Source organism: Pleurodeles waltl, chromosome 6 (genome assembly GCF_031143425.1).
Source record: "Pleurodeles waltl isolate 20211129_DDA chromosome 6, aPleWal1.hap1.20221129, whole genome shotgun sequence".
In the NCBI taxonomy this organism is placed as follows: domain Eukaryota; kingdom Metazoa; phylum Chordata; class Amphibia; order Caudata; family Salamandridae; genus Pleurodeles; species Pleurodeles waltl.
In genome coordinates this window covers 1327288738-1327313520 of record NC_090445.1, presented here as the reverse complement: position 1 = coordinate 1327313520, position 24783 = coordinate 1327288738, and the positions used below count along the sequence as shown (strand labels likewise).

The 24783-nt window shown below is 45.9% G+C and overlaps 1 protein-coding gene across 1 annotated transcript in view; it reads right to left on the bottom strand.

The window, feature by feature from the left end:
- The window catches only part of TUBGCP2 (tubulin gamma complex component 2), a 190575-nt gene that overhangs the window by 85216 nt on the left and 80576 nt on the right, over positions 1–24783 (bottom strand). Inside the window, exons 11-13 of the mRNA XM_069240639.1 lie at positions 14980–15160; positions 7478–7650; positions 6965–7093 (exon numbers count right to left, since the gene is read on the bottom strand). Of these exons, the coding sequence (XP_069096740.1) occupies positions 6965–7093; positions 7478–7650; positions 14980–15160 (483 nt within the window). The remainder of the gene's footprint in view (positions 1–6964; positions 7094–7477; positions 7651–14979; positions 15161–24783) is intronic.

The window sequence follows — 24783 nt, the reverse complement described above, 5'->3', positions numbered from 1 at the left end:
AGAAGCCTCTCTGTTCCATCTCCACGAGGTGACTCCCCCCCCCACTTCCTCCATCATCTCAACCCAGAAGGGATGCATCTGTCACAAACATGAAGTTTTGGTGGAAAAGGGAAAGAAGCCTGGCAGAGGACTGGCTGGCGCTTCTCTGCCACCACAAAAGATCCTGAGCTGTCTCCTGCAAGATCTGAATGGTGAGCCAACTGAAACTGGAGGTTCCGCTGTAGTGTCCACATGTGCCATCTGGTGTATGGGATGAGGAGGATGCATGAGGCTAGAAGGCCCAGAAGCTACATAACCTAGCCCTCCTAGCCTTAGGACAGAGCCCAAATCCTCTGTATCATAAGCTGAATGTCCCAGCGGTGAAAAGGCATTGCACGCCACCATGTCCAGGATAGCCCTATGAACGGAATCCTCTGCATAGGGCTCAGGTGGGACTTTATCTTGTTGATGCCAAACCCCCAGAAGGCAAAAAAAACTTAGTTGTTGCCCTGGAGGTGATCTGCTGTTGACTGCAGCAAGTCTAACTTGAGCCACCAGGTGTCGAGTTATGGGAATTCAAGTTTCCCCGACCTCAGAAGATGGCTGCAGCCACCATTATCACTTTCATGCACACCTGGGGGAAGGCCAAAGAAAGCAGAGTCAACTACATTTGAAGGTTCTAACCTCAAAATGAAACACATAATTCACCTGTGGGACTGCAGGACATTTGTGTGAAAATACGTGTCCTGTAAATCCAGATCCTCCATTCTCCAGAGCAGAGTGCACCTGACAAAGAGTGAGTATATTGAATTTGTTTTTCCTCAGAAAAATTAGGACTGTAGCATAAATCCTTTTTCAGCATGAGGAAGCAGTAAAAATAGCAGCGCTCACACCTTTCAGACACCAGCATCCATTAAATGGAACCTTTGGACAGCGAGAGACTGACTTCTTGTATCAAGATAGTGGAGTGATCCTCCAAAATTCACTCTGGTATGGTGGGGAAGGGATGTATGGCATGGAGCAGTCCCTTTGAACAATTAGCAAAATCCATTGGTCAGATGGGAAGAATCTATTCTGTTCTAAAATCAGAGCTACAGCAGCCTATTGATCTTTCAATTTTTTGAAGCCTACAGGCGTTTGTTCGCACCCTACAAAAATGCACATTCCTTCATTCATAGATCTCCAGGTGGGGAGTAAATGTTGTATACTGCCCACAACTGGTTAGTTGTGGGCATGTGAGGGCAAATCAAAGTGGTTGAAAACTGCTTCAGTAGGGGGAGAGGAGTTGGATGTTTGCAGTTCTTGCTGATATGAATGGCCTTGACAGTCACTGCATTCTCTGCTTGGAAAAACTGAAGGCTGCTGCTGCTGCATAGGTCGGTAACACTGAGGCTGGCAATAAACTAGACCTCTTGAATAGCCCCTGACTTACTGCTGGTGAAATTGTCTCCCTGGTCACAAAAACCCCAAATATCATGCTGTGGCGAAACTTTGTTTAATTGACTCAAGCACCAAGTCAGACATGTCTTTAAACAGTCGATCCATAAAGGGCACATCCATGAGGGATGAATGCTTTAACATCTCCTGAAAAACAAGGTTGACTGTATCCAAGCATGGTGTCTAAGCACAATGCAGGTAGCAATAGCACTATTTTTACAATCTGTGGTGTCCAAGCCAGCACACAACACATACTTTGCCACATTCTGTCCATTTTGGATCGTTTGGGCCAGAGAGGCCCTGAGGCCACTTAGGACAGCAGGCAAGATCAATAGCCATGTCCCAAAAGGTACGGGTACCTGTCTAAGAGACATACTGAATTTAATGACTGCACTGTTACGCTAGCTGAGGAAAATGTTGGTGCCAAAAGCATCTATATGTTTCAGCTCCCTACTTTGGGGGAGGTTGATTAGTAAGGCATTTGGATTGGCTTTACCTGTTAACTCCTGTACCATCAGGCTTTCAAGTGGATGGTTATTTCAAACATTTGGGGTGACTGGGGGCAGGTTTATGTCAACTGTCCTGGGGTCTGCCAGGTCAGGCTAGAGTGTCTGTGAGAGCCTCACTGACTGGATAACAATAGTGGCACAGATGAACTAGGGCCTGGTTGAAGAATTTCAGTCAGCAAACTGTCCTTAGTTTCAAGCATAGCCAATTGTAATTTCAAGACTTCTGCTGCTGTTCACACTACTACTGTGAAAGAGGGAATTTGCTCTGTTGGTGGCCCAAATGGTGAATACAGCTTTGTGTCTGGGGATGTATTTAGCCCACTGGTATCTTGCAAGTCTACGTGCAGCACTTCATTAAAGCAGTCAGGGCGCAGCAGATTATGCGCTTTCTCATAACCATAAAATGAGTGAGGATCATTAGGTATGTCTTGAACAAGTTAAAATCATAACCGAATTTGGCTTCCTGCCTCTGGTAGTGCAGGTGTCGAGGAAGAAACTGAGTAAAAAAATGTGGCTGCATAATCACTGGCTGTGCTTTAGTCATTTAGTAGAGCAATGTAGGACCTGATTTAGATTTTGGAAGAGGGGTTACTCCATCACAACAGTGACTGATTTTCTGTTCAGTCCACTCAAACCAAAATCACATGGGAAACAATGGGATTTAGATTTTTGTGGATGGGACGTCTGTCATCGCTGTGACGGAGTAACCCCTCCACCGAAATCTAAATCAGGCCCTTAGTTTGTAGTGGGAAGGTGTCGGTTTGCAGGTCCGAGACTGCCATCAAAACGGACCAGCGCAGGCAGAATGGTATAGGCTCTGGCATGGAAAGAACCGGTGTGGGCCTTGGAACTGAAGAAGAAGCCAGGACCGGAGTCAGTATTGGCCAGGTAATGTGTACTGAGGGGACAGTTGGTACAGGAGGTGGGCTTGCCAGCAGAAGCCCAGCTGAAGGCCCATACAGCTTAGTGGGGCTCAGGGATGCACTGGAGGGAGTTTTTAGCATCTGGAACATTTGCAGAAGGGTTTCTTTGAAAGATGCTCTTTGCTGCAGGGCCAATGATGGCTGGGGAAATAGGGGCTAAAGCACCAGATATGGAACCGGCATGTGGTTAGGAAACACTGTGCGTGAATGACCAGCTGATTGACACACCCCCACTAGACTTTTGAATGGTGGGAAGGGGTTCAATCCAGTTTGTTTGTTATTGTGCATATGGTACATTTTTGACTTTGCATTACTGGAACATTATGGTTCACTGCGACTGCTTCTTAAGCTTGGCAACACTGTTTCCCATCTGCACTCTAATCGGCTTTGGGAGCATGACGACATAGTTAGTACATGGGTTTGAATCATAGCTGGAGCCCAAACACCACAAACACAAGTTGTTGGATCCATGACCAACCTCTACTTCCTGCAGTCTAGGCACATTTGAATCATATTGTTTTGGGGGATACAGCTTCCATAGCACACTGATAAAAAATATTTTGGAAGTTGTAGAAAGAAGGATGAGTTGGGAACGGAGCTCCAGATCCACATTGAACAGCGCAGAAAGAAAAAACATGTTGAAATCCAAGCGCAAGAGGGAGTTGTTTATATGCCATTCCACTTCTTATTTCCAGCGGGTATGGAGTCACTGTAGAGCTGAATGGAACAAAGTAGTACTGCTAAAGAATTCTCTAGACACAGTCAGACACTCTGGAAAATCTAATGGTGACAAATCTGCACTTAGAAGTATTATTATAATATATGCTCATAAGACAGTTGAAGTGTGTAATCGGGCAAACCCTGATGTAGTGATATTTGTGTTTTGACCACTGAATTCGGGTGGCACCACTTTGCACTTGGCTTAGCCGTCCACCGTCACATTAGTGATCACCAGTTACAGACTCCATTTTGTATTCAGCTTAGCCCTAGCTTCACTGCTTCACTGCCACGTTAACGGTACAAGCAGTTTTCCGTACAAATATGTTATGCAACGTGTTTTCTTTTCTGCATGTTCTCTTTCTCACCGACGAGCTAGGAATAATATGGAGGAGTTAGTCAGTCAGCACAATAAGGATAGTACAGCAGGGAACGGCTTAGGCATGGGGGAGACACCTTGGGAAACTGGCCAGTTCCAATCTGTTTATTCCAACCCTGACCTAAAATAGCCAGCATTTTTTAATACTTCTTGTGCAAGCGGGAAGGGTTTTTCCAGAGAGCTCCTTCTTCGGTTTTAAGATGTAACAGAGACCCAGATCGACAGTAGGAGATTCAGAGACCTCAATCAGGATTTTAGACATTGAATGCCTGATATATTTCCCGTGAGGGTAGAGATCTCTCTCGCAGTCGAATGTGGTCATCGGCTTTTCTGGAAGGAGAAAGATGAAGCACCTGACAGGCCATACGTTGATGCATTTTTATTAATTATTTGTGTTGCATTGTGTATGAATATATATACATATATAAGTTTTTGTATTCTTGCAAGTATATATTTGCTGTTTATAGATTGAAGATTCTTTATACATGGTCTTACTTCATTGTTGCACATTTTAAAAGTACACTTTTGGCTTTTTAAGCCTTCCTTCACGAGCCTATGAAAAGCTATAATAAATGCCTTCTTCGGATTAAGAAGTGCATTCCAGAGAATCTTTTCGACTCCTTTCAGTGTGTCTATTTTGGCTCAGTCAAAAGTAAAGCAAAACACCTGATCACTTGCAAGCAGTTTAGATAGAGAAACACAGGTAATAGAAGTGCAAGATTGTTAATCTTATAAAATGAAGCTGTGAATGACCAGCATGGTTTCCATTAACTCTACAGAACCTGCCAACCTTGAAGGCACAGATAATTACATGACTCTACAAGAGATGATGTACACAGACCATGTTATAGTTGCAAAAGTATGCAGGTTTAATTTCATGTGCAGCCAAGCCACAATTTGAACAGGACTGTCCTATAAAATGTAGGCATTCAACACTTCATAATTCTTGCATTCCACCGTATTTATGATGCATTTATTGAATTCAAGTTTGTCACTTAGAGACACATGCTCTTGTTATCGCTTTCTTTAAATCTGAGGCAACGCATTTTACCAATAATTGTTAGAAATATCATCAAGCCAAAACAACATTCTCAGTTGCAATTTTTATAAATCAGTTAAAGAGAAAGACTTTTCCAAACTGAGGTTTTGCAATGCTTTGTTGAAACTGGATTAATGTGCATGTTATGTAGAAACACCGCATGAGGCTATAATCTGGATATTGTATACACAAAGGGACTCTGGTGAAGGGATAGGCTTGAATTAAAATGTAAATTAATTAGTACTGCAGGTTTGCAAGACCATGCGTGGGAATATCTTTTATAGACAACAGAACTCATGAACAAATATGTATCATAACACAATTTAGGTTTGTATTGATTTCAGCCTTGAGAAAGCTCATCTAGTGTACTCAACACATGTTGACTGCATGGGCACACAAGCCTGAGATATACAAATGTAATACCTACTGCACAGATTTTACAATCAATCCAAAGAATAGAAACTACCAGTTATTAAATAAAAAAAACAATGGCCACCTGTACAATTAAATAAGCCAATGATTACAACAATTGCTATAACTAATTTATGGATTAGTACCGATATACAAATTATGAAGCCTGAATTATGCAAAGAATGAAATTAAGCATTTGCCTAAACTCACTGAGGAGCTACAGTGTGAGACTAAACAAATGTTATAGATACGGTAAGACTGGTTCTTGCATTTCTTACATATGCTGGATACCTAAGAAGAATATGAATTAGGGAAAATGGGTTACTTTGGTTTCCGCTGCAGTAGTTGGTTGCAGAAAATACTAATTTGCAACAGGATGGGAAATACATCACGAATGCCATCACCAAATGGAGCCAACACATATTGGTACAGCCAGTCAAAGAATGCTTTGTTACTGTCCCTATGAAGGCATTTTGGCCTTCACATTTAAACCAATATGGGAATCTCCTTCTCAACCTCATTTGGAAAGAAATCTAGGAACCACTATAACAACCAATTTGTCATAAAGCATTTCGGTATTTTATCAAAATCCCTGTCTATACAGAGATAATAACACATGTCTACCTCCCTGTCAATCAGGCGTCAAAATCACAGCTTCTGGCACATAACACCCCATTTCATGCTGTGATCTTCATTGAGGCACACCAATAAAGGTTAGTCTCTACAAAAATACCTGCACTTGAATGAAGTCTGCTTATTCTACTGATAAGGCTTTACTGAGAATGACAACAAATAAAGAGGAAATGAGAATACCACTTTACACTAAAAGTGCACAGAAAAGGGACTAGCAATGCCTATGTTTTACAAATATTTGAAACCTGATCTCATTCCATCAAAACACAAAAGAAACAAGTTACAAAAACACGCTTACAAACAATATAGGAGAAAACAAATCTGAGGATCACCTGCAGTATACGGATCAGGGTCGAGTGTATATTTATTGAGGCTTCTGTGACTTAACTTGATTTTTACATGGCTAAAATGGGGCACTATTCAATATTTACAGTGTAAATGTATCAATCAAACTGATAAATACTGCAAAAAGCAAAAGCAGCACATAAAATATGTGAAATACAGCGTGAGCTAAACCTGTGGAGTTGAGTAGGCACTAAAAGAAACAGGTGATGTGGGCAAGTACTTAGGTCACAGTCTAACAGTTGTTGGGGAATGGAATCAAAGGGCTGTGGAATTAAAGGAGGTCTGACCAACATGTAGACTGCATCGTTTAACAGACGGCACAACCCCAAACCAAGGATTTCAACAACAATGCACGATACAACTTCACCCACATACTACAAAGATAACATCTGTCCATCCCATGTACAGGATTCCTCCACAGATGCCCCGCATTCCCTAAACAATATACAATTCAGACAGGCCCTTTTCCAGCCTGAGCAGGATTCATGGAGAATTACATCACACACAAAGATTATGCACCATTCAGATAACATTTATGTCAACTTGTGCTCAGTTCTTGAGGCAATGAAGCAGGCACTCCAACCAAACTTACCATTTGGCAGCGTGCAGGGACACCTGTTTGGCAGCTTTGTTGTAGATCCAGACGTTGCACAGCAGCCGTTCCACATGCTTGCAATAGAACATGTGCCGGAAAAGCATCTGGTATCGAGTCAAGGCCTTCCTGTATAACCCAAAGTGGGACAGCAGACAGCTTAAGTACAGCAATGCAACTGCACAAAATGTCCTAACGATTTATCAAAAACACTGGACTAGCCAAGCTGCAAATATTTGCAAATACAGTGTTCAAATGCTGTTCTCTAATGGTAATTTCAGAAATCTGCATACCAGGTTTGACTTCCTTCTTTCACAATCATTAATGAATTACAGAAGAGGTACTACTTCAAAAAGTGCAGGGACCCCCCCATACTGGAGAGTATGTACAAGTTCAAGCAAGTCACATCTTAGATCAAAAATTCCTTAAACACAAAATTAGTACAATATGGGCATCAGCAGGGCAACCTTATTTCAAATGCAAAAGATGTAGATGTGTTTTAAGATATGTCACCTGTTTATTATAAGTGACAGTGGCCACTTAACAATGTAGTCGAAGGAGAAGGCCTCCAGGCCACTGAGCACCAGTTCCGTTGGATCTGTATTGATAAATGCCTTTTCCAGTTTAGTTTCAATGGCGAGAACCCGTAGAAGTTGTGTGATAAGATCATGGGACATCAGGTCAACCTGTGGTGAGAAGCAGAGGTGTCAGAGAAGAGCCAATAGTGTCCATGTCATTGTTATACGGGTCAACCAGGGTCAGTGTTTAGTAGCTGGAAACCCCTGGCACCATTGGTAAAGAGCTTAGAGATCTTGTGTCATGAGGTTAGGAGTTTACTAGGTAAATACAGTACATGACATTGTTTAAGTCACTGACATATTGCAATTGGTCAAAAGCGGCTAGGTTAAAAAAAAGTATTTGTTATTGCAAAATATCATATAACTTGTGCAATCGTAAGGCAAGCAGTTAATAGGGAAATAGATAAATCAGGGTATTATGAAAAGAGAACAGGTAGGGAAGGAAAAGCAAAGGCTAGTTTAATGGTGTGCCGAGATTACGGACCAGCTGTGTTATAAAGATGGTGGCAAAAAGTGGGTGCAAACTATGCAAAGGATTTTCTGTGACCATTGTTTATTTTTGCAATGCAACCAACTTACTGAATATTTCTCACTGCAAAATCTCCCGCATCTGGGGCTCACATAATGACCTGTTCAATGAATATTAATTAGACAAGTTGCTATTTGTGACCACCCTGTGTTTGGTTACAAAAAGAGACACGATGGCCTGACAGAAACAGTTGACCACCATCTCTGTGTTTGTTGTGACTGAATCATGTTATTCCTGTCACTCTACAAAAGGATGAGGTTACACTATTAGCTGTGTAGTAGGGTTGAGTTGATTTAAAATTAATTAAGTGGGACCAGATCACCAGGTACATCGCAAAAAATAGAAGGATGGAGAGGAATGTATCAGATCTAAATGTGAGGTCAAAGTCTGATGGACAAGAAAGATTAAGTTACTAACCTCTGGTAATACTCTTTCTACTGAATTTGATAGCTAACCTCTGATTCCTCACCTCTAGAATATTCCCAGCTCCCACACTGGATCCAGAATATTTCTGAGCATAGCCCCTGCACGCTAGTATATGGTGTCATGTGGCTCCATATCAACCCCACTTGGCCAGGAAGTGACAGCTGGAGCTGCATATAAGCGCTGCCCAAGTTCGCTGATGTCAGATTCCTTCTTGACACATTCCATGCTCTTGGACACGGAGCTCCAAAAACAATTATTTGCAGCTCTCTAATTAGAGATCTTTTAGATGTAAAAAGAGGCAATATCACAGAAAGAGCAGGCTGGTGAGGAATCTTCGGTTAGAGTATCCACCAAAAAGAGGGCTACTGAAAATGATTAACTCCTGTTTTTTGATGAATACTTCCAACAGCAGACCTTTCAACTTTAGAACAGATACCAGAGCAGTACCTCCCCCTTTGGTGGTTCTCTGGAATGACTCGGACCAAAATGTCCCGCAGGACTGAATGGTCAAAATGCCCTTCTCACTGGACATGGTTGTCAAATGCAACAATGCTGCAGAATGTATGCACTGATGCGCACATTGCCTGCTGACAAATATCCAGGACATGCATTGTGCGTGCCAGTTAGATGTATCACATTATAACAAAAGTCATTACCACACATGCCTTTACCACGTGTCCATTACAACGCGATCTATTTTAACACACATGCCTTTCCAGTTAAATAGTTAGTATATATATCTGTAAATCAAACTCGGTGAATACAAAAAGACACCGGACGGCTGCACAATGCCACAGGGATCGTATTTGATGAAGAGAAAAAATATCAAAAAGGAGAAGAAAAGAAAATCTTCCAATGTCAATCCACCGTCAGCAATTTATTTGAAAAAAATTAATCCATAATAATAAAGTTAGTACCAAATCACCATCAAGCTGTCCTGGCCAAATGTCTACGCGTTTCGGCAGACGCCTTCAACTGGACCTACATACATAAATAGATACATAAAGCACCCTTACCATCCAAAACCCTTACCCACCTAAACCCTAGAAAAAAACCCTTACCACTGATACCCTCAACCCACCACTAAACCCTAAAAATAACCTTAACACCCTTATCCACCCTAAACCCTAAAAAAACCCATTCTCATTCATATATATTCATTCTCTCTCTGCCTCGCTCTCTCTCTCTCTCTCTCATTCATTCATTGGTAAAGGCATTGTGTGGTAAAGGATGTTTGGTAAAGGTGCTGCATGGTAAAGACCATGTTGTAAATGATGTTTCCCATGCCAGTGCGGTGGTAGCAATGTTAGCCTTAATGTAGTGGGCCCCTATCCTTCAGGGGACTACTTCTTGTAGCAGAACTTAATACAGAGAGCTATCCCCCAGGATAACATTCTCTTCTCACCTGCCTTTCTTTGCCCCAGAAAACCACACAAAAATCTGATCGTCCAACTAAAGGGAACGTGGAAACTCAGTTCTCTTCTGGGGTCCAAACAATGGAGTCTCTCCCCTTCTTTCAAGGGGTAAGGCGGAGCAAAGGACGTTGGAAGTGTGATGGACTTCCTAACATGAAAGGGAATAGTGAAAACCTTCAGTAGAAATGCAACTCTAGTCCTCAATACCTGTTTGTCTTTAACCATGCTCACTGCAGGTCCTTGCTGGGCTAAAGACAACACAATCTTGTGCCGGAGTCCAAGATAAACAGACTTTGTAAAAGGACGCATGACTGCAAGTATGACATCCACTACTTATGGAGGAAGATCAAATGCAGTTAACTGTCTCCACTCAATCTCCACGCATTGAGGTGTAGATTGTGCAGTCCTGGGTCCCAGTCATTGCCCTGTACTTTGACAGAAGATCCTCTCAAAGTGGTAGCCCGATTGGAGAACAAATGCTCATGCCCATATGTTCTGGTAACATCCTCTTCTACCCCAATCCGGAGTGGCTAGGTTGACTTGGGCACAGTTTTTCCGGATCTTCTTCAGAACTTGTGAAAGGTGATGTAGTGGTGGGAAGGCATATAGGAGTTCAGTGCTCCACTCTAGGTGAAGTGCATCTCAGAGAGATAGCCTTTCTGAAAACAACTTTGCCCTGCTTGGTATCAGCGAGACAAGATGGACACAGTCTGGACAGAAAAGACTGGCTACAGGAGGAATTCTGCTGTATTCTGGGCAGGACGAAGAAAACACCCCACATACTCAGGAAATAGCACTGATGCTAACGCCAGCAGCCAACAGAGCTCTGTTTGGATGGGAAGCCCAAAGTCCCAGAATCATCCCAGCGACCTTCCGCACAAAGAATGAGGTTCAAAATGAATGTTACCCAGTGCTGTGAACCTACAAATGACAGCAAAGAGCGGTTTCACACACATTACAATCCATCCTGAAGAACTGATTTGAGAAGGACCTCACCATACTAATGAGGGGACTTAATGCCAAGATTAGAAGCGACAACACTGGGTACGAAGAAGTCATGTGCAACCATGGCCTTGACGACACGAACCATGAATAGTTTAAGGCTCATGGATGTCTGTGTCCTGACAGTCTGGTGGTAGGCAATAGTGTATCCCCACACAAAAAAAATATCACCAGACCATTCAACAGAGAGTCAGATCAACTATGTCTGCATTGCCAAGAAGTTTCAGACGTCCCTACAGGATGTGAAGGTGATGAGAGAAGCGGACACGGCGCCAGACCCTCAACCTTGGTGTGGCCAGGCTAAAACTAAAGCTGAAGAAAGCATGGATGTAACTGACAAACCAGTGCAAGCGATATAACGCCACCTTCCTCAAAGATACACAAAAACATAGTGAATATTCAGTCACCCGCAGTAACAAGTTTCCAGTCCCGCAAGAACTAAAGGACAACAGAGACCCAGTAGAAAGTCAGTGGGAGAAGATCAAAGAAACAGTAACATCAACCTGCCACGTGGTACTGGGTCCCAAAAAATACCAGTATAAAGAATTGATCCCCACAGAGACTCTCTGCAAAATCCAAGAATTAAAGGAAAAGAAAGCTGCAGTCAACACCAGCCGAACAAGGGCAGAAAATGCAAAACCTCAAGGCAAATACACCAAAACTAACAAGGAAGCAAAGAGAAGGTTAAGAGTAGACCTTCATCGATGGTCTTGCCAAAGAAGTCCAGGAAGCAACAAGCCATGGAAACTTGAAAGAACTCTATGACATAACAAAGAAACTCTACGTCAGATACAGCAAGCCAGGAAGACCGGTTAAAGACAAAACTGGGAAGACAATCATGGGTAACGAATGCAAACAATGAAGATGGGTGAACTACACTGAAGAACTGCTGAATCAGCCTGTGCTGCAGTCTCTACCAGACAAACAGCCAGCTGACAAGGACTTGCCACTCAACTGCAGCAGACCAACCAGGGGAGAAACATGGCAAGTCATCAAACATCTGAAAAATGAGGAGGCAGCATGACCTCACAACATTCCTGCAAAGGCACTGAAGGCAGACATTTAAACATGCTATACCCCATGTTTGGAAGGACCTGGGAAGAGGAAAAGGTGCCATCAGGCTTGAAGGAGAGCTATCTTATCAAGATCCCCAAGAAACGTGACCTGAGTAACTGCGCAAACTCTAGAGGGATAATTCTTCTAACAGCCCCAGGCAAAGTGTTAAACAGAGTCATCCTGAATAGAATTAAGGAACAAGTAGACGCTCAGTTGCAAGCTCATCATTGAGCAGTCGATGAAAAGGAACTCCCTCCTCTATGTCAACTTTATTGACTATGAGAAGGCTTTTAACAGCATAGACAGAAAGACCCTTTGGCAATTTCTACATCACTATGGTGTGCAAGATAAACTCGTAAGAATCATCAGGAACTCTTATGAAGTTATGATGTACAAGATAGTCCATGAAGGAGAATTCAGATAAGTCTTCCAAGTGAGGAACGCAGTCCGCCAGTTTTGTTTGCTCTCGCCTTTTCTCCTCCTGCTGGCCATAGACTGGTTCTTAGAGACATCCACAGCAAGGAGAAGAAATTAGATCTAGTGGACACATTGGATGCAGCTAGACGACCGGGCCCCACTCTCCCATACCCATCTGTAGATGCAAGAGCAGACAAACAATGTGGCAGCCACATCAGCACAACTGAGCCTCGAAATTTGCAGAGGATAAAAAAAGATCCTGAAGCCTAACACTGCCAGTACAACTGCCCTCACTCTTGCAGGAGATGCAGTGAAAGAGGTTGAGGCCTTCACCTACCTGGGCAGTGTCACAGACAAGCAGGGTGGCACACACACCGACGTCAAAGTAAGAATTGGCAAATCAAGAGCTGCCTTTACTTAGCTAAAAAAAAGATCTGGAGACCATAATGCTGAAAATCACCATCAGGTTTTTGAACCCCAACATTAAATCAGTCCTTCTGTATGGAGAAGAAACTTGGAGGACAACAGTGACCACCTTCATCAACACTCGTCTGAGGAAAATCCTCCAAATCTGCTGGCCAAACACCATCAGCAACGATGACTTATGGCAGCAGACTTTCAACCTCCATGCTCACGAAGAAATCATGAAAAGATGCTGGGGCTGGATAGGTCACACACTCCGCAAGCCCCCATCAAGCACTATCAGACAAGCCCTGACCTGGAACCTTCAAGGGAAAAGGATAAGATGAAGGCCAAGAAACACCTTGAGCAGAGGCATCAAAGCTGACTGCAAGGACATGAGTTGCACCTGGACTTAGACTAAAAGAAAAGCCCAGAACAGAGGTGGCTGGAGAGTCCTGGTTGATGGACCTATATCCCAGGAGGCATAGTAGGCATAAATAAGTACGCAGGAATGCTTTTAATGCCACTCAAATGCCTGCAAGACCAACAAGTTGATGTGAACACAGATCTCTGGCGAAGACTAGAGACCTCTCATCTTCACTACTCTCAGATGAACTCCCCAACCCAACAGAGATGTGCCCATCACTATAGTCAGAGCTGGTTTGGGTAGGAAAGAAGACTCTCCCACCAGTCCAACTGCAGTTGAGCAGAAACAACTGCAGATATCCCCCGAATCCTTGATGAACAAGTTCCCTTAGTGCTGGACGCACTTAGACTTCAGATCCCAGTGCAGTGCCTCAATATGCCATCAAGCATCGTCAGTGAGCATAATGCAGGAGGCAAACAGCCAAAGAAGCATCAGCATTATAGCCCAAATGCCCTAGACTGATCCTGAGGGAAAGCATGGCCACACAAAGTATCCCAAAATGTCTATGATGAAAGACAGCGTCTGAGAAAGAATCAGGTGTGACTTCTCCACATTCATAGTGTACCCCAATAATGTCAGGAGGTTCGCTATGATCTAGGGTGGTCCACTGCTGACTGACGGGCCCACCTTCAGTACCCAGTTGTCGAGGTAGGGGAAGACTGGTATACCTGACCTCTGAAGGTATGCTGTGTCCACTGCCTTCACTTTCATGTTGACCCAATAGGCAGTAGTGAGGCCAAAAGGGAGAATGGAAAACTGGAAATGCTTGTGGCCCAAATTGAATGGCAAGTAGCGCCTAGAAGCCAAAGATTTACAATATGGCATCCTTGAACACCTCAACCTGTTGTAGTGTCATCACGAGGCCCTCAAATTCAGAGTGCTTCAGCAACATCTGCGGAATCAAGTCTTTGGTGGGAACCTTGACAAGCCTCACGCTTCTCAAGAGAGTGGGATGAATGCTGCTTGGATTTGCTATGTTTGTTTTTGGATTTGGACTTACTGAACACTTGGACGCTGAAGAAGGTTATGGGAGTGGCCCTGACAGCGGGGAACTGGTCCACACATTCAACTTCAAGTGGAAACAGAATTTGCGTGACTTCCTCTAGTGCTTGGAAATGTACAGCTTGGCTTCACGATTCCAAATCATTTTCGGGAACATAATGGCACACTCCTTGCATGACTTGGAGTCTTAGCTCGAACCCACACACTAGAGGCATGCATCATGGGGATCTGTCAGAGACACCTGCTTGTGACAGTTCCGCCAAGGCTTAAACCCTGTAGTTTTAGGAAGGGACATGTTCCCTTGCACACTGGGAAAAAGTCTACCATACAGAAATTTGTCAACTGACGATAACAAGTTAAGAGCTAGCTCTGGACCAGTGTACACAGGTGCTCAAAGAAAGCCACTAACATCAGTGTGCTTGTGTGGCGGTTAAATAGGGCTCCACCAGTCACTTCCGAGGTGGAGCGTGGTTGATGCAGAACCTACTGCCGAGCAGGGGCAATGCTGAAAAATCTTCAGGCTCCAGTCTGGCATCTAGGGATATTCTAAAGATAAAGAATCTGCAGTTATAAGTATCCATCTGAAAGGAGAAACACAAGAAGTGACTGTGGAAATAGGTGGAAGAGTAAAGCTGCAAGCTTACTGGCAACAAAATGGGGATGAGACAGTGAGAACGAAAGGTGCATCTGTTAACAACATAATATGGTTGTAGCGAAGTGGTAATAGTCAGCCATGAATACCAAATCGTCCCATGCTTTACCTTCAAGTCATCTTTGAAAGGATCAGTGTTGGCTGTGCTCATGCGCAGAGCTAGTTCCAGCAATGCCTCCAACCGACTAGGGATAATGTCCTCCACAGATTTCTTCAGTTCCTCTTCTGTCAGATCCATGAAGTGGACAAAGAAGTCTCCCTGGTCCATAAGGAAGTAGTGCTTTATTGACCTATTACAGGGATAGTTTGAAGAAGGGAGCAGCAAAAGTAAAAGAAAAGAAAAAAATATATTAAATAACTGTAGAGGCAGACACCACAAACCGAGTTAAAGAGCTGCTCTCATCAGCCAGAATCCAACTGTGAAAGACAGCAAGTGAAGGCACCCATTTACAAAATACCATGATCATTAGGAACTTGCATATGCTTGATCACGTTATGGCAGTTTGACAGGCAGAATCATGAGGTCCACTTGTGGAATCTGGTGGTGGCAGAAACTATTGACAAACATACTTTACAACCTATTCAAAAGGCACTCCACAATTTTCAATTTTCCAGGTGCATTCCCAAGCAACACTGCACATTTGAATTTCCAAGATATACTTGACATTCCCCACCTTATGAAAATGTCCTCTATGCCTTAATCTTACATCTTTCAGTAATTATCCATTTAGAATTATGGTTATCAGTACACTGTCAAGTAGTTTTCTAGTCCAGCAGACCATTTTGCTCACAGTAAAATTCTCCTCTGAAGTACAGAAGTCTTAATTCTACTGTCCTTCTAACAAATGCACCTTATTTAGGAGCATTATATGTAAAACTGATTAGCTATTTACTAAAGTCAAAGAATTTTATACCAGTGCCAATGTGAAATTCCAACACATGCTTGGAGAGTTGCATTTCTGCTGCATTTTATTTTCCTTTTGTCACAAATCTGTGTGAGGCCTTCCAATCCCAGAAGTCATACAGAGGCTGTGATGGTCAATCTTGAAGATAGGTTTCTCAGACATTGTTTTTATATGAGGTTCTTGCTTTTCTACCATTCAAATGATTGGTCTCCTTACAAATACATTTTTGTGGGTGTGTTCAATCAATCAATCAAAAAATGTATAAAGCGCGCTACTCACCCACTAGGGTCTCAAGGTGCTGGGGGGGGGGGGGGGGGGGGGGGGGGAAGGGGGTGAGAGGGGGTCGGAGGTTACTTTTTAAACAGCCATGTCTTCAGTTTTTTTCTGAAGAGCAGGAGATCCTGGGTCTTGCGGAGGTCGGTGGGGAGGGAGTTCCAGGCCTTGGGGGCGAGGTAGGAGAAGGATCTGCCTCCTGTGGTGGTGCGTTTGATGCGGGGGACTGTGGCGAGTGCGAGATCAGCAGATCGGAGGTGGCGAATGGGAGTGTGGAAGTTCACTCTATGGTTGAGGTAGGTTGGGCCGTCCTTGTGGATGAGGATTTTGAAGGTGATCCTCTTGTCGATGGGGAGCCAGTGAAGGGATCTGAGGTGTGGTGAGATGTATTCTTGGCGAGGGAGATCTAAGATGAGGCGTGCGGCTGTGTTCTGGATTCTCTGAAGTTTGAGTTTGAGTGTGATGCCAGCATAGAGGGCGTTACCGTAGTCTAGCCTGCTGCTGATGAGTGCGTGGGTGACTGTCTTTCTGGTCTCCAAGGGAATCCATTTGAAGGTTTTTTTCAGCGTGCGGAGGGTGTTGAAACAGGAGGAGGTGATGGCGTTGATCTGCTGGGTCATGGAGAGGGAGGGGTCAAGGATGATGCCGAGGTTGCGTGAGTGGTTAGCAGGGGTGGGAGCGGGGCCTAGGGCGGTGGGGCCACCAGGAATTGTCCCATGTGGTTTTGTTGGGTCCTTGAGCTTGAGGTGGTTGGCTGTCATCCAGGCGGCGGTGTCTAGGAGTGCGGCGTGGAGGTTGGTTTTGGCGGTAGTAGGGCTGTGGGTGAGGGAGATGATGAGTTGAGTGTCGTCTGCATAGGAGAGGGTGGTGATTCCACGCGGTCGGAGGATGTTGGCGAGCGGAGTCATGTAAATGTTAAAGAGGGTGGGGCTGAGGGAGGATCCCTGGGGGACACCGCAGATGATTTTGGTGGCGGTGGATTGGAAGGGGGAGAGGCGGACTTTTTGGGTTCTATTAGTGAAGAAGGAGGTGAGCCAGTCTAGGGCTTTGTGTCGAATCCCTGCGTTGTGGAGACATGTGTGGAGTGTGTGATGGCATACTGTGTCAAAGGCCGCGGAGAGGTCTAGGAGGATGAGTGCAATGGTCTCACCCTTGTCGACTCTGGTTCTGGTAGTAGGGCTGTGGGTGAGGGAGATGATGAGTTGAGTGCCGTCTGCGTAGGAGAGGGTGGTGATTCCACGCGGTCGGAGGATGTTGGCGAGCGGAGTCATGTAAATGTTGAAGAGGGTGGGGCTGAGGGAGGATCCCTGGGGGACACCGCAGATGATTTTGGTGGCGGTGGATTGGAAGGGGAGGGAGGTGGACTTTTTGGGTTCTATTAGTGAAGAAGGAGGTGAGCCAGTCTAGGGCTTTGTGTCGAATCCCTGCGTTGTGGAGACGTGTGTGGAGTGTGTGATGGCATACTGTGTCAAAGGCTGCGGAGAGGTCTAGGAGGATGAGTGCAATGGTCTCACCCTTGTCGACTCTGGTTCTGATGTCGTCAGTGCATGTGATGAGGGCGGTTTCCGTGCTGTGGTTCTTGCGGAAACTGGACTGGGAGGGGTCGAGTGAGTTGTTTTCCTCCAGGAAGTGGGATAGGCGTGTTTACTAGTTTTTTGGCGACCTTGGCGGGGAAAGGGAGGAGAGAGATGGGGCGGTAGTTGGCAAAGTTGTCCGGGTCAGCTTTGTTTTTTTTTTTTTTTTTAGGAGTGCAATGATTTCTGTGTGCTTCCAGGGGTCTGGGAAGGTGGCGGTGTCGAATGAGGTGATGATTATGTTGCAAAGCTTTGGGGCGATGGTGGGGCTGGCTTTGTTGTAGATGCGGTGGGGGCAGGGGTCGGAGGGGGGGATCCAGAGTGGATGGAGTTCATAGTTGTTTAGTAGGTCGGGCGGGGGAGGGTGGGTGGTGTTTGGGGGGTCTGTGTTGGATGGGTGGGGGGGGGGTGCGGTGTGTGTGTGTGTGTTGTGAAACTATTGTGTATGTCTAGGATTTTGAGGTGGAAGTGGTTTGAGAGGGAGATGCAGAGGAGTTGTGTGTGTGTGGGGTCTATGTTGCTGGCTTTGGGTTTGGAGAGCTCTTTGATGATGGTAAAGAGTTCTTTGCTGTTGTGAGAGCTGCTATCTATGCGTTCCTTGTAGTGCTCTTTTGGTGGTGCATATGAGTTGGTGGTGAGTGCGAATGGTGGTTTTGAGGGTGGAGAAGTGAGTGATTGAGTGTTCCTGTCGCCAGGCTTTCTCAGCTTTGCGGCATTTGCGTTTGGAGTCGTGGAGTTCAGTGGTGAGCCATGGAGCGTTCTTGATGTTGCGGGTGGTGATGTTTTTTCTGAGGGGGGGCGAGTGTGTCTGCACAGGTGGTTATCCAATTTGTGAGATTGTGGGCAGCAGTGTTGGGGTCGCTGGTGTGGGCAGGGGGAGGGGCAGGGGTCTGTGCCAGTTGGGAGTTCAGGTGTTCTGAGGGGATCTTGTCCCACAAGCGGTAGGGCATGGTGTGTTGGTGGTGTGAGGGGGATTTGGCGAAGGAGAAGTGGACGCAGTGGTGGTCGGTCCAGTGGATTTCGGTGGTATGGGTGTAGGTTATGTGCTGGCTTGAAGTGAAGATTGCGTCTAGAGTGTGGTCCTGCTGAGTGGGTGGGTGCTGAGACCAGTTGTTTGAGTCCGAGGTTGGTGAGGTTGTCTAGGAGGGAAGAGCAGTTGTGGTCTTGGGGGTTCTCCAGGTGAAAGTTGAAATCACCGAGGAGGATGTAGTCTGTGGAGATGAGTGAGTGAGGGCTGATGGTGTCGCAGAAGGGGGGGCGTGGCCCTGGGGGTCTGTATATGAGTGTGCCTCTGAGGGTGGTGTTATTGTTTATGTGGATTAGGAAGTGCATGTGTTCTGCGCTGACGAGGGTGTTGTGTGTGTTGGTGGTGACCTTAATGGTGTCTTTGTGCAGGATGGCGATGCCCCCCCCGGTTTGTTTAGCCGGTCTTTGCGTTGGAGTTTGTATCCGTCAGTGGTGGCTGTGGCTATGTCGGGCTCAGATGAGTGGTTTGTCCAAGTTTCTGTGAGGAAGACGATGTAAGGTGAGTGTGATGTGATGAGGTCCCAGAGTTCTATGGCGTGCTTGTGTAGGGATCGGGTGTTGAGGAGTAGGCAGTTGAGATGGTTGGGGGTGTGTTGTTGGTGCCTGTGGTGGTGGTGTGGGTTTTGAAGGTATTGTAGTGAAGTGTGTTGGGGTTGTGGTTTTTTTTGAGGTGGGGCCTGTTGGGGTGTGTGGGCGTTGTGCGTGAGTCTGTTGTATTGAGGTTGTGGTGTTTGGTGTGGGGGGTGGTGTGTGGGTGTCAGAGGTGTGAGAGGTGGAGCAGGAAAAACGGCAGGATTAACAGGTGAAGGGTCCTTGTGTGTTTGTGTGTGGCGTTGGTTAGGGTGCATGCGGGCGTGTTCCTGGGTTGAGGGAGTGGAGTGTGTTTGTGGAATAGTGTTGTCTGGGGGAGCCAGGGGTATTGGCGCTGGGCGCTGTCCGGGCGCAGACGGGCTTGCCTCTGGCGAAGCCGCACAGCGGCCGCCATTAAGAGGGTGGTGTGGGAGGGTGGAGCAGCTAGGAGGGAGGGCCAATGGGTGTGTGTGTGGGGGCGGGCCGCAGGGGAGGCAGTGGCAGGGGGAAATCGGACACCGGCCGTAGCGGGAGAGGGACAAAACGGGCAGAGAGAGAGAGGGAGCGGAGCGAGTGCTGAGAGCGGGGGGCACGGGGGCAGAGAGGCGTAGAGCGGAGGATCGCAGGAGGAGCGGGGGCAATGAAAACACGGCAAACGGCAGAATGCAGAGTACAAAAGGCGGCAATATACAGATTAATAGAAAATACATACATGGCAACCATAAGAGTACAGAGATGGAAAAACACAGCAAAATACAGAATACAAAAAATACGTACACGACAACAGCAAAAGTATAGAAATAGAAAACACAAAAGGGTTACTTACTCGGTAACCGGAGCTGCCTACCGTAGGCACCAGGGATGAGGCGCAGATGGGTGCCTGCGGGTGGAGGATGCCCTCGAACTGTTGTCCAGGCGGCAGTCGGATGGATCAGGGGCACAGGGGCAGGCTGGTGGAGCCAAGTGGACTCCTGGCCAGAACCAGGTCAGGGAGTCAAACGGGGCTCCGCGCAGCGGCAGCCATTAAGAAGGTGGGCTGGGAGTGTGGTGCAGCTGGGAGGAGGGAGGGAGGGCCAATGGGTGTGTGCGGGGCAGGGCTGCAGGGGAGGCAGCGGCAGTGTGATCGGAGACCGGCCGGAGCCAGAGAGGAAGAAAACAGGCAGGGAGAGAGAGAGAGAGGGAGCGGAGCGAGCGCTGAGAACGGGAGGGGGCAGGGGGGGCAGAGGGGCATAGAGCAGAGGATCGCAGGAGGAGTGGGGGCTATGAAAACATTACAAATGGCAGAATGCACAGTACAAATGGCGGCAATATACAGATTACTAGAAAATACGTACACGGCAACTATAAGAGTGTTCACTGACTTTCTAGTAAATCCTACATTGTAAATTTAGTTACAAAATACTTTAACAAATAAAATGTGCATCCTTTGAATAAACTATATTTATGAGGTATCCAGGACAATTTAACTGTAAGCAGGAAGTCCATAAGAGCATTACAGGCACTGTAATAACCAAGAAACTATCTGGACGCCCTAGCTAGTAAGCCTATATAGTGAAAGAAACGCTTAGAATGAAAATCACTCTGTGAATTTGACAATATTTACCTATTTACAGAGGAACTTGCATTTGGTTCTTCATAAGCTTTATACACACACACACAAAAACTGGCGGTCGCCAGTAGGTGGTTATAGTTAGGACCATGGTTACATTGAAAAAGCGTTTTTTGACTTGGCTATATCTTTGGCACCGTTTGATGACTCTTCAAAAAATGTACCCAAAAAAGTGTTCCCGTGGATCCTGCTATACATAGGAAGTTTCGGGGTGATCCTTCAAGTGCGGGCCCATTATAATTCCCATAGGTATTTTAGACATGGCTACAGGCCAAACCGCTGGACGGAATTTCACCAAGTTTGGAAGAAACGTAGCTCTTGGTCCAGAAAGAGATCTTTATGTTATTTGGTGTAAATCCAGTCAGTACTTATAGATATATAGAGGCGCGAAGGGTTCACCAATAATAACAAGCTTATCCAGGGAAATGCAGAGCACTTCAACCAGGAAGTGTTGGCAGCCATATTGGGACTTGATTTCAGCCAAGTCTCACAAAAAATTTTTTTTTAACCCCAACAAGGCAAAAAAAGTAAAAAATAAAAATAAAATAAAAAGCCACTGCAAATTTGCGGCGGATCCGCAAATTTGCAGCCTTTTCAGGCCCACAGTGATGTACAAGATGAAATAAATCAGTAATATGAAAGGTCCAGGAGAAAAAGCGACTTGCTTTTGGTAACGTTCTTGCTGGTGATACTCCAAATGCAGATTCCTCACCTTAGAATACTCCCCAGACTGGAATAGAAACCTTTCTCATAGCAGCACTCCCTGGTGACGCTATGTGTGTCATATGTCTCTGCACTGACTCCACACCACTCCAGAAGTGAAGGAGAGCAGCAACATATAATCACTACCTCTGCACACTAAAGTCAGCTTCTTTTCTTTACCCTTGTTGCCTCAGACATTGAGTGAGGATTACTTTTGGTAACATTATGCTGAATACCGATTCAAGCCTTTTTGGGCGTTTAAAAGTCATTCTCTGGTGCTGATGGCATTTGTGCCATCATTAAGGTAGCAGATATTTGGGGTGGATTTCAGGGCCAGAGTAGAAGTCTGCACCAGCATCGGGTCCCAAAGGGACAGACGGCACCGGCGATGCCCCTGCTGGCAGTAACCAGCCTAAAGGTCCTGATGGTTTCATGGGGCCCAAAGGCATTCCAGGGGCCAAAAACACACTGAAAATCTGCAGCATGACCTTCTTCTCGATCTTCTGCAGGGTCAATGGCCACCCTGGATATTTGGTGCACCTCAGGACCAACTGAGGAATTATTTCTATTGGCTGAGACCTTAAAGGGTGACATTGTAATGCTAATGCTTCTGCTCTCTGGAGTCTAGTAGGATGGTGTTGAATCCTGCTTCGTTTTCCTATGCCTATTCTTGGATCTACTGAAGGACTTTGAGCATGAAGCTCAACAGCTGAAGGAGCGGCATCAGGACTACGATCCAGCGCGCAACTTAGAGTGTAAGCGAGACCTATGAGAAAACTGTGACTGCTAATCTGTTTAAAGACAGATCTTCGCCTCCACGTCTCAGATCTTCTTCGGTGTATGATGGCACATTTGTCTATCCATATTCATGTCCCAAGCCCAGACACACCTTGTGTGTCTCAGTGACTGACATCTGCTTCTTGCAGTCATAATGTGGCTTGAAACCTGTCGTTTTAGATGGGAATTTCATTTACTAGGACACTGTGAAATCATAGAAGTCATTGGAAAGCTGACGAAAAAGGGGCGGAGCTCTGGGTTCACCTTTGAAGGTAAGGGAAAAAAGGAACAGATGTCAAAGTGGAGGGCTGGATCTTTTATGCAGGTGTACTCTGCCACTCCTGGGGCTAGGTGGAGTCAGCAACATCACCTTATCGCAACATCACCTTATCGCTTGCTGGAGCACTGCTGTTGAGAACATTTCTAGATCCAGTTGTGCAAAAGGGGGCTATCGTAAAATGGTGAATCTGTGATCAGATGTCTCGGTCAGGATGGAAGTTCTGAATAGATGGCAGGATTTCGAAAAAGGTAAAAGAAGGAAACAAAGCATGGGTTTGTTACCTCTGCCACCTAGACATTGATCAAACTCATAGGATATAATTGCCCATTCTGTTGGAAACAAACAATGATACCTTTTGTAGGGTTTCTACAACATGAAGAAAGCTCTGATACTGTAATATGCAAATGGAATAGCTTGTCTTTGGAAAACAGGTGAAGGCTGATTTATGGTTTGGAGGGTGCAGGGCAAAAAGTCTATTGAATGCTAAAAAAAATTATGATGTGGGAGAAGAGGAAACTGGTATCATCACACCAAGCAAGTGAAGGGAGCAGTCTCAACTCTTTCAAAGCACGATCACAAGGTAAAATGATGAAATGCTGCATTGTATATCAACTTTTGCAAAAGGAATAGGCAAAGAAGACAGATGTTTAAGAGGTAATTTTTCAAGGCGAGAGGGTCACATACACAAAACAAATTCACAACATTAAGGCCCTCATTACAACCCCGGCGGTATGTCCCGCTTACCACCTTGCCGACAGCCGGCAAGATACCGTGCCCATGGCGGTAATCCGCCACGGGTAGTATGACCCACACAGAGAATACCGCCACAATACAGACACCCACACAAGTGCGCCAGACCAAAGGTCAGTGATAAACTGGCAACAGAAAAACCCACACCATCATGCCAACAGAAATACGCCCACAGTATCACGACCCACGAATCAACGCGGCGGTCTTTCAACCGTGGTAAACCATTGGCGGTACACACCGCCGCGCTCAAAATACACACACACTTACAAAACTACACCACATTGGACAATTCAAAATACACACACCTGACACACATACACACACCACACACTCACACCACTATAAAACACACATCCACACTACACACAACCCCTTACAACTAAAAAAAAGAGACCAAGCAAAGAGTGACAAGCAAACACCACACACTCAATCAGAGGCACAGACCACCATCACTCATACACTATTCACGCACATCACAGTATACACCCCAACACATCACCCCACACATCACCTCACACATATCACTCACACCACATCCATGGCACCCCAAAAACACCCCAGGTTTTTTGAGGAGCCAAGAGTCATGGTGGAAGAAATAATCCGGGTAGAGCCACAGCGACACCCATCACCACAGCATGCCCAGTAGAGAGACTCACCCAACCCACATAATCAGCAATCACACAAGGCCCAGGCGACAGGGATAGCACAATTATACAAGGGAAACACACCCATTGCACAAGATGGCACACACAGATACAATAACAATGCATTTGCATCCCAATAGGACCCCTAACCAATGTCACCGGAGAGGAGGTGCCACCAACATCCAGTCCCCCCACAGAAGAGGCCCACAGTGATGACAGCAGCTCTGCACGCCTGGATCATGATGACCAACTTGGCCCATCAGGAACCTCTGGACAGTCGGTTCCCCTGCCACAGTCCCAACCCACCACAGAGCCTCCCCCCTCAGGAAGCACCAGCACAGCACCCACCCAGCGGGCCCATACCACTGTCCCCAGGACACGTCAATCAGCAGTGTGTCCACCACTACAGGGACCCCAGACAATCCCACTAACACAGGACGATCAGGGACCTAGGGTCAGTGGCAGTGGGCACACGGTTCAGGGCACAGAGGCACAGGACAACAGGAAAGCTGGGAGGACTGCTGTGCGACAGGGGGAGGCCAGGCCCAGCGAACCCACTCTCTACGAGGCACTCTCCAACATCATGGGAGCATACCACCATTCCCAGGAGACCATGGGCACGGTACTGGCCAAGTTACAGGAGACCCAGCGGCTGCAGGAGGGACAGTACCTGTAATCAGGGAGGACATCACAAAAATCTACACCATCCTGGTCACCATAGCAGGGGTGCTGGCTGACATGGGGAAGACCATGAGGGAGGCAGTGGCACAACAAAGGGCCCCTGACATTAGCCAAACCGAGGA